General features: G+C 40.4%; 1 protein-coding gene across 1 annotated transcript in view; it reads left to right on the top strand.

Annotated features, from left to right (window-relative positions):
• Positions 1-1,001: 1,001 nt before the first annotated feature.
• The window catches only part of Slc1a3 (solute carrier family 1 member 3), a 77,064-nt gene continuing 64,025 nt past the window's right edge, over positions 1,002-14,040 (top strand). Inside the window, exons 1-2 of the mRNA XM_020188048.2 lie at positions 1,002-1,159; positions 2,922-3,197. Of these exons, the coding sequence (XP_020043637.1) occupies positions 3,017-3,197 (181 nt within the window). The 5' untranslated portion in view covers positions 1,002-1,159; positions 2,922-3,016. The remainder of the gene's footprint in view (positions 1,160-2,921; positions 3,198-14,040) is intronic.

The raw sequence follows: 14,040 nt of genomic DNA, 5'->3' as shown, positions 1-14,040 counted from the left end.
CATGGGGAATTTAGTGAACAAGAACACAGAACTCTGGCTGTGATTTTTGGCATGTGGTGTGGTTTCTAATGAACTATTTCTTACAAGTTTTAAGTTTTTAGGAGTGAGTCAGGCTCAAAAATAATTTTCAATTTTGGGATATCTACTTCCACAATCTATTTTCTCTCTTAAGAAATACAGACAAGACATGCAAGTTATATCCTGAAAACAAGGACAAATTTCTAACTCCTAAAAATAGGGTGGGGGGGGGAACATTCAGCATCCTTTAAAATTGAAGATTCTGAATAGCAGCCCATCTTTTGAAATCAAGAGACTCTAAGTGTTCATTTGCACTCTTGATCTTAAAATGCTTTCTACTTTATAATTTGGCAAACATCCTAGTCCTTTTGTGTTTCTTACCTTTTCCGTCTTTGCAACGCAGTGGGTCTCTGAGCTCAATTTGTTGTAATGGAGTTTCAATTGCTAAAACAGGGGCATGTCTCATCTTGTGTTTTGAGTAACTTCAGACAAGTTTAGAGAATTGTAGTATGAATTTTTCTCTATATACTTGATTACATTCTGGATCTAACCAAGAAATGCCAATTGCCCTTCCATTTCTAAAAACGGGCACTTTCATAACAGTTGTACAACCAGGCAAAAGCGCACACTCTCGTGCTCCCTTAAGGACAGGAAACATGACTGTAATAATGCGAGGTAACTACATTTAGCTTAGAAAAGTCTTTGAACCTTTCAAGTTCTAATCAAGACTTCCAGCTTTCCCGAGTGTGTGCGCTGTATTTTTTCAATTCTTCCTGGTCCTGATTTTGCATTTCTAACGAAAGGGAACTGACAAAGCGTGAAAGTGGTCTCAGGAGCAAAACAAAGCCAGCGAGCATGCTTCTGGTGTGCCAGAATTAATCAATATTCCAGAAACCTCGGGGCTCCCCCCTCCCCACCTCCCTGGGCAGTTTTCGGTCCCCCTCCCCCTTTCCCGCGCGCAGGCTCCGCCCCTTTTCTTAAGTGCGCTGGTGGTAAGTTGCAGTTTCAGAGCACAGAGCACATGCATCTGTGCCGCCAGCCTGCCCCGCCGGCCGCTGCGTGGTGTCACTTCGTGGTACCTGCTGGGACTTCACCTTGGCATTGCCTGGGGTGTCTTCCAGCCGATCCAAAAGCTGAAAAGGTAAGTGTAACGTGTGATCCTCCCGCTGGGTTCCCTGTCTTCTTCCACTCCTGGGCCAGTGCAGCTCGTTTCCCAAGCAGAGGAGCAGCGAGAGCAAAAGCTAGCCATTTTGGTGGATAAGGTCCATGGTAGTGATTGAATGTAGGGAGCGCGTGGTGTCCCCGTATGCTGGATCCTTACTCTTAAATTGGTACTGAGTTATTTACAGGGCATTGGCGTAGATTGCGGTTAGAGCTCGAAAAAGAAAAAGAAGATTGAGCCGATCTGTTTTAAAGTGACTAGCTGGGAAAGGGAATCAGCTATTAGTATTTTTAAAAGAAAAAAATCTGGACCCTCCCCTCTCGCCTTCTTCACTTCTCCCTCAACTCAATCTGGTGTGAAGTCTTAAACAAGTTGTAGGTCTTATTATCAAGGACCTGCAATTCTATTTAAAAGTCAAGCTGTTAAAAGACAAGTCTTTTTTTTCCACTCTTGGATTTGCCAAAAGCTTGCGAGGAGTCCCTTGATTTGCAGTGACCTCCCCCACAGACGCACACGCTGGCTGCTTGCGTTGCCAGACACACAAGTCCTCAGGCGGGCTGGTTTTCGCTCGGATTGATCAAGGCAAAAACTAGGGATTAGGACTCCTGTAAAGCAGCAGGAGGAAGCCGTGGGTTTTTCAGAACAGCTGATTTCCAGCAAAGAAAACGGTTTACTTAATTGTATTTGAATAACCTAAGCGCGCTCTAAAGAAACCAGAAACCACACACTGGAATGCAAGTGGATTCATCTCATCTGTTCTAGAAATCCTAAATTTGAAAATACTTAGCAGTCAATGATCGTTTCCTCAGAAGACTCCAGTGTGTGTGCCACAAGCCCAAATGCTACTTTGTACTTCTAAATGTGATTAAATGAATACGAATTATGATTTCAGATAATTTATAGATGTGCCTGGAGCGTTTTGCTTATTTCATGGAAAAAAAAAATCAAATGCTACCCTGTAAAATAGCCAAAATGCATTTCTTATGTCCCCTGGGCACTTGTGTTCTTTTTATGACCATATTTACTAGTTGATATTCTCCTGTTCTTTTTTTTTTTTTTCCACACTGGGATTTAAACTCAGGGCCTTCACCTTGAGCTACTCCACCAGCCTTATTTTTGTGATGGGTTTTTTCGAGATTGGGTCTAGCAAACTATTTGCCTGGGCTGGATTTGAACCTCAGTCCTCCTGATCTCTGCCACCTGAGTAGCTAGGATTACAGGTGTGAGCCACAAGCACCCAGCTCATGTTTCTTTCTTAATGAAGAAAATAGTGGGTTATTTCACCACACATAACAGAAAGACTCATTGGCTTTATCCTCTCATTGTTCTGTCTATGCCTTCAGCCATGTGTATAAGACATGAATTATCAAGTAATTGTGGCATACTTCCTGTGCGTTCAGTTCAATTGGACATTTATTGGATGCGTATGTTGTGTAAAGCACTTGTCTAGGTTGGGGACTAGAATGGTGGGAATAGGAGGTGCTCTGTCACTGAACCCTTTTCTAGCCTCATTAGAGAGGAAAGGATAGATTAAATAACTAGATATTGTGAGTCAATCTATACCCATTTCTTACACAAGGTCCAGTAAATACACCTGGAAGTCTGGTTTTACAGCTCTCCAGTCTTGGATTCCTATGGAAATCTGCAATTTGCCTACAGCCTGCCTTGCTGTGGGGCAACACTGTTGTCTTACCCCAGAAGGCTGTAACTCTTGTCCCTCTCTTTCTATCCCCCATTCTAGTTGTGTCCTTTAACACCAAAGAAGAGGTTTGGCTTCCTGGAGAGAATTCCAAGACACTGCAGTGCAAAGAAGAAACACACCTAGAAAAGTAAAATATGACAAAAAGCAATGGAGAGGAGCCCAGGATCGGGGGCAGGATGGAGAGATTCCAGCAAGGAGTCCGTAAACGCACACTTTTGGCCAAGAAGAAAGTGCAGAACATCACAAAGGAAGATGTTAAAAGTTACTTGTTTCGGAATGCTTTTGTGCTGCTCACTGTCACCGCTGTCATTGTGGGTGAGTCATTTGACAAAAAAACAAAAACAGAAAACCCCATATCTTGTTTCTCTGGAGTATCTGAATGCTTGGGAACATTATCAGATGGACCGATTATAGGCATTCAAAAATGATAGCTCAGTGGAGTATGGTGGTACATGCCTGTAATCCTAGCACTCGAGAGGTAGAAGCAGGACGATTTCAAGATCAAGGCCAGCCTACACTACATAGAGACCTTGTCTCAAAGTAAAAAAATAATTTTAAAGGTAGCCCAGGCTGTTCTCTGCATTTGAGGGTTTTTTCCTCAGAAAAATTAGTTCATTGGTATGTTTAGAGCAATGAATGGCAGACATGTGGGAATCTGAAAGAACCATCAATGGGCATTAACAAATCAATTGATTGTATGCAGAGGAGAAATAAACCAAACATTTTCCCAATTTGTGTAGGGATAATGGAGCGATAATTTAATCATTCAGCATAAGCAGTTAAATAATAACAAAAACAAGCATGCTAGATGTGGCCGAAACTCAATCATCCTACAATGTCACTCTTACTGAAAAGCTAATTTATACAATTAGTACATTTAAAATGAAAAGTGGACGCCTAATAATTAGATTCTAGCCAGTGCTAATTTGAAGCCTTACGCACAGAGGCCGAATATGTTCTGTTCTATGTTTGCACTCTCTCGCCCAGAGACTGGGAAGGTGAATTAGGAAGTGTTAACACAGATCTCTTTCATTCACTGCCTCGTAGAACCACTGTATCTTTTGTGAAATATTTCAGTCCCTTACTAATTTAGCATGGTTGGCACAATCTGTACTAATAAAACCACCTTTCATTTGTTTTACTCGTATCTGAAGTTTTAGTTTATTACTTTTGGATGCTATTGATCTTACCTTAAAATATAGCTGAAAAAAACCACTTAGTTGGACTTTTTGACCAATATAGAAATCCTTAGGTTGGAAATGAATAAGCCAGTACCAGGTGGCAAAAAAAAAAAAAATGCTCCAACTTAAATTTCTACCAATTTGCCACAAAAAAAAGGCACTCATGTGGTTTTAATCTCTACCTTGTAATTAGCCAGGATCTCCATCAACTATAAAAAGGTGATAACAATAAAAATTAAGAAAATTCTGTAACATGTAAATATAATTGTAAGTTTGTCCAAGAAAATAGGATTCACAAATTACAGATAAACAGGAACACAGCAGAAGAGTCTAGTTTGTCACAAGACTTTGGATCTATCCTATTTCAACATTGTTAGCTCCTTTCAGTAATTTTTTTTTTTTTTGGATTTTTTTTCTTTTTTTTTTTTTTTGGTGGCACTGGGGTTTGAACTCAGGACCTTACCCTTGCTAGGCAGGCGGTCTTACCACTTAAATCACTCCACCCACCCTTCCTTTCAATAATTATTGATTAATGAGCATTTAATTAATTGTAGAGATGCTTAAAGAGAATGTGTCATTATTTACCCACAGAAGCAATGGCTTTCTTTAGCAGGTTCCTGGCTTTAAGTATATTCCTGGAAGAAGTACTCTATATTCTGTCATTGTCCTGGAAGTCAATGCAAAATGCAGTATCCGTACCTCATGCTTTTTGCTGTGAATCACCGTCATCAAACCAAGCATAATGTTCACAGCAAACATTTATATGTACTATTCTGGCCACTATCGGGGTGTTTAGTGGGTATTAGCTCACTTAATCTTCAAATAAACCTGTGAAGTGAGTGGTAGCTAGGATTACTCTGAATTTCCTCATAGTTTCATAGATGAAACTGATCATGGAGAGACCAAGCAGCCCGCCAAAAGTCACAAGGCTAGTCCATGCTAGAAAGGGGAGGTCAGTCTATTGCCAGAGGCCATTCTCGTATCTCCTCTGTCATCCTGCTCCTCTGCTCTGCTGACTAGTTGACATCCTGTGAGAGGTGCTAGAAAGAGAAATGCTTCCATGTGTGGGTAGAGGCCACTTAGCATTCATTTAGCCTTGTCATTTTACTATTTGATTTACCCAATTAAACTCAAGACAAAGCTTACAACTTTTCTCTAACTAAGCCCTGTCCCTCTCATTCAACAAATGCACATTTATTTTGCAATCTTGTATGGATAATAATAGGACTAGTAATACTAAAGAATGTTTAGAAAAGATGGAGAAATGCCCTTTCAAAATAATGTTCTAAATGCCAGAAGAGTTCAAGCTCTAAGAAAGAAATATTTCCTTTAAAGAACAGAGGGATGGAAAGTAATAAGACGTGAATGTAGAAGGCAATTTGATAAAGGAAGAAGTTCCTAAATATAAAAAACAACATTTCTAATAAAGGAAGCAAGTGCCCAGATTAAAAAGTCCCTTTTCTCTAGAGTTCTGGGATTACTTCCTAGTCCCATGAGGCCTTTCCTCAGAGTTGTGAAAACCGCAATGAGAGTTGGCTGAGCAGGGGTAGAGAAGTTGGCTGGATGCCCTCATGGTTGGCTTTGCTAATGGAGACTGAGGAGTTAAGAGGCAACAAGAAGAAAACCATAACAAAGAACACATAAAAGAGCTCATTGACAGTCAGAGAGACCACCAAGTCAACACCAAAGGCTTGGAATAACAAATAGACAATTTAGTAGCAAAGAGATTTGAGAGCAGGAAGAATCCTTCAGTTATCTTTTGGTGTGTCTTCCATTGATCCCTCCACCCTGGAAACAAAGTTTCCATTTAGCCTATCACTGGGTTTCATGTCTACATCAGCCTTAAACAAAATAGAAGGGGAAGAGCATGTCTGGAAATCAACTCTTTAATTTATTTGCAGCATAGGGTGAAAAAAATCAGGAAAGATTATAGCAAGGAAGAAAGAAATAGTTATTTTCCCAAAATATGATATGAGAAGAACTATAGTGATTACTTAGTTTTCAACTTCTTAGGCTTTGCTAACTTAGTAAAAAGTACTGGGAAAGCCTATGTATTACAATGAATTTTACATTTAATCTGTTTTGTCCTTTTGAAATAAAATAAACATATATTTAATATGTGGAAATAAGTACAATATTATGGAGGAGGAGTAGAGACATGTAAATCCATATATTCAGAATAAAACAGAACTATAAATATTTCAGTACTGGTTCCTCCATAAGTATAAGCGTTGGACCACTGTGCAATTTTATATTATTTCTAATGTCGTCTCTAAGTACTGTCAGCATGTGAACATGCCATGCTATGACAAAACCTCACGTAACAAGAGCAGGTTAGGAACCTGATAGAAGGCAGTGCCAAGCTCCAACTCTCTAAAGAGGGTTTGTGAGGAAAGGATTAGATAATATGTCTTTCAGGGTTGTTGCTGGCATCTATCTAACAAAAACCCATTAAAGAATGGTCACTAGCTGGGCGCCAGTGGCTCACACCTGTAATCCTAGCTACTCAGGAGGATTGGGGTTCGAAGCCAGCCTGAGCTAATAGTTCACAAGACCCTATCTCGAAAAAACCCATCACAAGTGACTCAAGGTGTAGGCCCTGAGTTCAAGCCCCAGTACTGCAAAAAAAAAAAAAGTGGTCACTGTTTCTTTCTTCCAGAAAGCACTTTCACATTTCACCCTGATAAGTTGTATTAGAGTGACCTGAAAAAAAAAGGAAAAGTCCTTTGTCATGTTCAAACCACAGGATGTGAATCTTTTCCATATCTAGCAGGTGAATTGCAGAATAAAATAAAACTCATAAGGTAAAGAATTATGAAGAAATGGGTCATAAGATCAGCCACAGAGGGTGGGAATCTGCAGATAGAATCAGATGATAGTTTTACCTAATGGGTTCATGGACTCCATAACTGGCATCTTTCTCTGTTATTGGTCTTGCCGTCTACACACATGCAGTTTACATTTATATGGGTTTGAAAGACATTGACTTCTCAGGAAAGAAAATATATTGACTACATTCTTATAAAACATTTCCTCCATTCTCTAATACTGTTTGGTAGAAAATTTAAATTGCACTAAAATTCAGTGCAATTACATAGTTTCTCAAGAAACTGATCCCGATAGATGCTTCTTGGAAAGGAGTTGGGTACATGGGGAATGGGATGAAAGAAATATTTTTTTAATCGGTATAAGGTTTTGTACATTTTAAATACTTTTTACCTCATTCATATATCACTATCGTCTATTCTCTAAATAGACGATAAATCTAAATAATCTAAATTTTAAAATAACTTATTTATTTTAAAATTTAGGTTAACATGCACAAGGTCCTGGGTTCAATCCCCAGCACTACAAAAAAAAAAATTTGAACAATTTAACAAATACTGAATGTTGTGTATCTACCCTGTGCTATGCAATGACATTCCCTGCTCTTAGGTAGTTTACTGGGAGAAGTAGATGACAAATAAGATGAGAAAGGAACACAGCTGGGTGCCAGTGGCTCACTCCTGTAATCTTAGCTCCTCAGGAGGTAGAGATAGAAGGATTGTGGTTCAAAGCCATCCCTGGGCAAATAGTATACAAGACCCTATCTCAAAAAAAATCCCAAAAAGGGATGGCATAGTGACTCAAGTGGTAAGAGTGCCTGCCTAGCAAGCCTGAAAGGAAAGGGTCATGCAAGGGTCAGAGGTGGTAATAGAGAAGTTTATAATTAACTCTAAACTTTTTAAAATGAGACCATTATATGCATACTGTTCTGTATAACATACGGCCTTATTCTGTGTTGGTTCTTTGAAGGATTGATTTTCTCATAAACACCTGCACTGAGAACCACTGCCATGTTAAGAAAAAAAAAAGTGTGGTTTTTGATGAAAAATTGAGCTAGATTTATATACTACTTGTATTTAATAGCTGTGTGATCATAAAAGAAGGCATTTAACCTCTCTGAGCCCTGGTTTCCTCATCTGTCATCACAGCTACAATATATACTGCTAACAATAACAGCGAGAACTCATGTTGTTACCAGGCACTGTTGTGGTTTTTTGGTTTTGGTTTTGGGTGCTTTTTTTGTTTTGGTTTTGTTTGCCTTGTGGGATTTGGTTGGTTTTTGTTTTGTTTGTTTGATTCTAGGGTTTGAACTCAGGGCTTTCCACTGACTTCAGGCACTCTACCACTTGAGCCATGCCCCCAGCCCAAGTGTTGGTTTTAGTTTTATTCAAACCTCAATACAACTCAAGGAGGGAGGTATTGTTGTCACTGCAGTTTCACAAATGACTTAGTAAAGCTCAAATTTGCCCCAAGGTTGATGCACACATATTGAGTGGGAGTCAGATCCGTCGTTCTGCCTGTGTCCTCATACACTTACCCACCTCATTGCTCTGGTCACTGGTCCATTCTCAGGGAACGTCCATCCCTGTTTTATTACAGCCGTTTGCTAAAGATCCATACTAAATCCTTAACAGGGGAGATTCGGTGACTGAATGAGAGAGTGGACTGCAGGCAGATGGCCTGATTTCTGGTTTGTGTGATTGAGCAAGTGCTTAATAGTGCCACCGGTGAGGCTAGAATACAGGAAGAAGATTCAAGAGGGCAAGGAGAGAGCTCTGCTCCAGACCTGTTGACTGAAAGGTAAATGGCACTGCTGTGGGTACACAGTGGAGAAGGCTGGCTGCACAGAGACACTTGGAAGGTATTCCCAGGATGGCCAGACTGAAGGAAGACAGTACTGCCTGTGGTGTTCAGTGAGTAATCATATGTCTATCAGGTTCTCCCACTGCATGAGCTCCTCTGTCCTTCATGCCTGAAAGCAGTTGCCTTTCAAAATGCTGTCCTGTATTCTGTGACATTATATAGCTGAGTCGGTTAGGTAGCCAAACAGGTTAGACCATGTGGTTTACTTGCAGCTGTTGGGCCGACTGACTGCCAGTGGGACCATACTGGCCACCTGTTTGCCTAGTGGAGCAGACATAGTCTGGCACCCATGGGACATTGCTCCACTTCTGAAGCCCCTGGCAGAGGGGCTTCTTCACCCGGGCTGAATAACAGAAACCCAAAGAGTAAAAGATAAGTTTCCAGCTTCAGATTAATGGATTCTTCGACACTTCTGGGAGGTGAGGAGGCAGAAAGTCACTTGGGGAAGCTGAGGCAAGCCCTCCCCTGGCTTTGCCAGAGCTCACTGTGCTGCCATTTCTTAGAGGTTCCTGAGACTGAGGACTGGGAGGGAAGGAAGTCACGGATTTTCTGTCCTTGCTCTGGAGACGGGGATAGAGATTAAGAACTACAGTCTGATTTCTGCTCCAGCTTCTCCGCCAAGAAGCAAAAATACAGAAAAATTGTCAGGGCCGCGTATGGCACAGGCTTACTACACACCCAAAATGCAGCCCTCTCTCTACCTTCTCAAAAAGTATTCCAGGGAGCTGCCTCCTTTTGTATAATACAGTCCAGGGAGTAATCGTGAGGTCAAGCTCTGGATTCTGGAATCAAATAAAACCTAGGTTTATGTCCCAGTTCTGGAACTGAGCCTTTGTTTCTTCATGCATAAAGTACAGTAATTGTGAAAGCTCTTTGCCAAGATTTACATCCCAGTTCTACCATGTGCAAACCATGTAACCTTAAATGACTTCCTTAAGTGCTTGACAAGTAAAGTGTCCATAGAAAATGCAAACGCCTTGTCTTTTGTGTGCATTACCGCTAAATGATCAATATTATGTACTGATTTGATAACATGGATCTGCCAGAGAACTACTGGATCCAGGGGTTTGGAGAGAATAGAGGCAGGGATGGGAGAAGACGTTTACCTGGTTTAGGATTAGGAGAAGTGGCTTGTATTTCCTTAGCTAGAGAAGAGAGTCAGGAGAGTTATGGGAAGAGAGTTAATAGTTGTAAAGGGCTGTGAGAAGCAGAAATGAAAGTCTCAGAGTAAGTGATACCGCCATTATCTGTCCTTTACCTCCTTGGCCTCTTGAGCAGAACCAGAAAGTAATCTCCAGGCAGCCATTACCACAACACAGACTACCCAATGGAAGAAGCACCTGACAGAACATGACTCTCTCAGGAAAAAAGGGGGCTGCTGAGAAAACGTAGACACTCGGTAGATCACTATTTGTTCATGCCACAAGGCCCATCAGAAGACTTCCCACCTCCCTGGCTCCTCCCCCCAGCATTTTTGTGTCTACTGCTCATCAGAGTTGAGGGCAGGCCAAAGGAGAAGTGCTAGAACCTTGAGGAAAATGTTGCTGGTTTCCAAGAGGGTTGGTCAAGGTTATTTTGAAGCAAGGGGTGGAAGGCTTGATGTTGTTCTATGATTGCATATTTTTTCTGCCTGTTGATTCAGAAAACCAAGCAGGCAATTTCAGATTTCTCTTTCAAGTAGGTAATCGAATTTTTCAGAACAACTACGTGCAATAATAACACCTTCCATTTTTGTGGTGGTACAGTACAGTATATGAAGTGCTTTCCCACCGCACTGTCTGTAGCTGGCCCTGACCAACCCATGTACTCTCTGGTTCCTATCTGCAAACGTCTGGAATGCAGCTGAGAAGTACTGAGAGCCTTAAGGTACTGGTTACAGGCCTAACTCTGCCATCAACTCACTCACTTTATGATTTAAGACAAATCTCTGGGCCGTGTATTAACTCATCACTGAAGTTAGTTTGGACTAATAACCTGCTTCCAGCCCCCCAGTTACATTATTTTAAGTCTCATTTGCCTTCCTCTAAACCATGAAAATACATGGAACAGGATACACAGTGCTTTCTTTCTAGTCATGGTACTGGAACATTGCAAGACCCTTTCTCTAGACCCGATGATCTCCCAACTCATTGGACCTCCTCTTGCCAATGAAACAAGCAACTGCCTTTTCTCCCTGTGACTGTTTGAGGGCCATCTTGTCCCAAGCTCTGGGTCTGATGATAGGTGCTTCCTAGTCAATATTTGAATGCTGGAGAAGCACAGTGCAGAAGCCACTTTACCCATCTCTCATGAATCAGAAACAGAACACTGTGAGACTTTTTGTTTTCGTACAAACAAGGCTGTGAACAGACTGTGCCATATGGAGGAGGCAACCAGGGCTTAAGCGCCATCTTTTCCAGGTGTTAGAGTGCTCCATATTTATGGAACGTGATGCTGTCATTCATCAGGTATTTGGTCTGGCAGCTGGTGAGCTGTATCATTGCCATGAGATGAGAAAACACACAGAGCACTTCAGGGCACCAAGTTCAGCCATTACCCACCAAGTATGAGAATTGGAGCTTCAGAGTACTGGGAGCAGTGCTGTCAAACTTGCCCAGAGCTTGTTCCCTAGGCCAAGAGTATTGGCATCACTGTGGCCAATCAAGAGCTATGCCCATCAGAGATAATAGCTCAGATCAAGGAAGACATAGTTACTTGTATATTTATACAGCATGAAAATACTTTCACTTCATATTTGTAAGCTATTCAACACTAGGAAACCAATATCAAAAGGGGAAAACTTCATGCATAAAAATATAATTTCTAATTTTCACAGTTCTGAAAAGGCTGAAATAGCATAAAGAGTTATTTGTATATTGAAAGGTAAGAGAGAGGGAGAAAGAGAGAGAGAGAGAGATACTCAAGGGGTTTTTGAAATGAAAAAGAGAAGGAAAAAGCCACCAAAGGGGGAGATAAAGAAAAGATACACTCTGGATGACTTAAGCGAGAATGTGGGAAGGAGCGCCCCGTTTTCCTTTGTGTATCATACCAAAGATTCAGACACTCTGAGGTAAATTTAGGAGCAGCAAATTGAAAGGATCAAGTTTTGAATTTCAAGGCTGAGTTCCTGTCTTCAGAGAAGTAACTCCATTCTTCTTGTCCCCGAACAGACTTCTCCAGTTCTTCGACAGTGCTTCCAGGCCACTTTCAGAGAGAAGACAGTGGGCTTTTAGTGACAGGATCTTGTAAGATGAGACTCAGTTGTTCCTAATGAGAGTAGAGATAGACAGTTCCTGCCCTACTCACCCTTAAAAAGATGGCCCCTGCTTTTAACATATTACATCTCTTGAAATTCCATTGTTAAAGCAAGTAAGACAAGACCCCAGAGATACATGTGTTTGATGGGAAGCTTGCTGGTGTCTTGGGCTTTTTGATGAAGGTGAAGGTAATGTCACCAAAAAGGAAAATTATGAGTCTTTAAGAAATTACCTATGACCAAAGCGATCTTTGTTTTCATTGATTTATCTTTGTTTTCTTAAATTTGGTTTTGTTTTGTTTTTTTTTTAAGGCAAATGAAGTAGGTATGTTTAAAAAGAAGAAATTGAGAGTCAGTAAAATTTCCAGGGCTTTACAAGTTCTGGCACTGCAGTGCTTTACACAAGATGATGAGTGGCGAAAGAGCATGTCACCTTTGCTGGGTGGTTCATAATTTGAAGTTTCTTTCCAAGAACTAATTGATTGGCTAAAGCAGCCTTTATCTACAACTGAGCTCAATGTTTTTTCAGACTCAGTTCCTTGTCTCCAGAAAACAGAACTGTTGGTCAGTGAGTGGTTCACTCACTGAACACAACCAGGGACTTTCCTCTGCAGGGCTTCCACTATGTCAAGTTGTCACTGAAGCAATTTAAAGCAGGAACAAGGAGAAATCAGTCCCAACCAAAAGTGACTTATTAGAAAATTGCAGGCCTCTAGCAGAAGTAATGTAAAAAAGAATTCACTATGATTTAAAAAAAAAAAACCTATTTTGTTTTGGTTTTTTCTTTTTTTCTTATTTATTTTATTTTTTTACTTGCACAGTAAATAAATTTACATAATCCAAAATCAAAAGCTACAAAACATATAAAAAGAAAGAACCCCACTAACTCTTTAGCAATTTCCCCAAAGTTCTGGTTTACCTTAGTATCCATTTCTTGCATGGCTTTAGAGTAATTTTATAGGCATGAAAATAAGTATATATTTATTCTTTTTTGCCCTTTGTACACAAATAATAGGATAGTATACAAAGCTTGGCTTCCACCTTGCATTTTTTTTCTCTGTACAATGTATCTTGGATATTATTCATTACTAGCACATAAAGAGGCTTTCCCATTCTCTTTCAGGATAGCATTAAGCAGATGTAGGTATTCTGTCTTCTGCCAAAGCCTGTATTTAGCTCAGAGGAGATACCCAAAGCCTTTATATATGTAATACACTGAACTTTTGAAGCACTCTCACATCTTTTACCATCTATAATCTTCACACCAAACCAAAAGAGATGAAATAGGGTTTACATTTTTATCCCTTTCTCTCAAACTGCCCATTCAATTTAGCAGAAGTTTAGAAACTAAAACATAGAGCAACTTGTCAAGGGCACTTAGAAATATGAGACAGCTGGAAATCAGACTCCAGAAGCCAGGACCACTGTCTCTCAGGCCAGCCCTAGCTCTTTCAGCTACAGACTTGGGTGTAGCCTGTAAATAATTCCCCAGAATCTTCATAGTGATAACCTGATCTGAGCACAAAAGGGTCTCCCTTGGATGCCAGGGAGAAAGATAAAATCAGGAAATAGGAGTAAGCTTTACTGTTTGTACTGCATGGACATAAGTGAATAGAACAGAGACTCTAAAAGAACAGAAAATGGCAGGGATGGTAATGAGGCTTGTTGTACACAAGCCAATGACACAGGAGCAAAAGGCATAATGAGGAACTTAGAAATTTTTAAATGTATTTCATTTTCAGTTTCTACTCATAACAGTATTTTTTTTTTCTAGAAAGGAAGTCAACAGCTTCTGATGATTCTAATTGCTATTTTTAGAACAGAAGACTTTTTTAATGACAATGGATTGGACACATATAAAAGGTTTTAGGATTATTTCTAAATTAAATTACCATTTCACATTACCCTCCGTCATTCCCCCCAACCCCTACTGAACATTAAACACAGGACCTCTCTCATACTAAGCATAGTATTTTGCTTTACCAGTTTCACCTAGCCTTTTCTCAGTTTCACCAGGCTTTTCACCAGGCTTTTCTCAGAACTCCAAGGTTCG

The sequence above is a fragment of the Castor canadensis genome, chromosome 6 (assembly GCF_047511655.1).
Source record: "Castor canadensis chromosome 6, mCasCan1.hap1v2, whole genome shotgun sequence".
Classification (NCBI taxonomy): Eukaryota; Metazoa; Chordata; class Mammalia; order Rodentia; family Castoridae; genus Castor; species Castor canadensis.
This window is presented reverse-complemented; position numbering and strand designations above follow the sequence as displayed.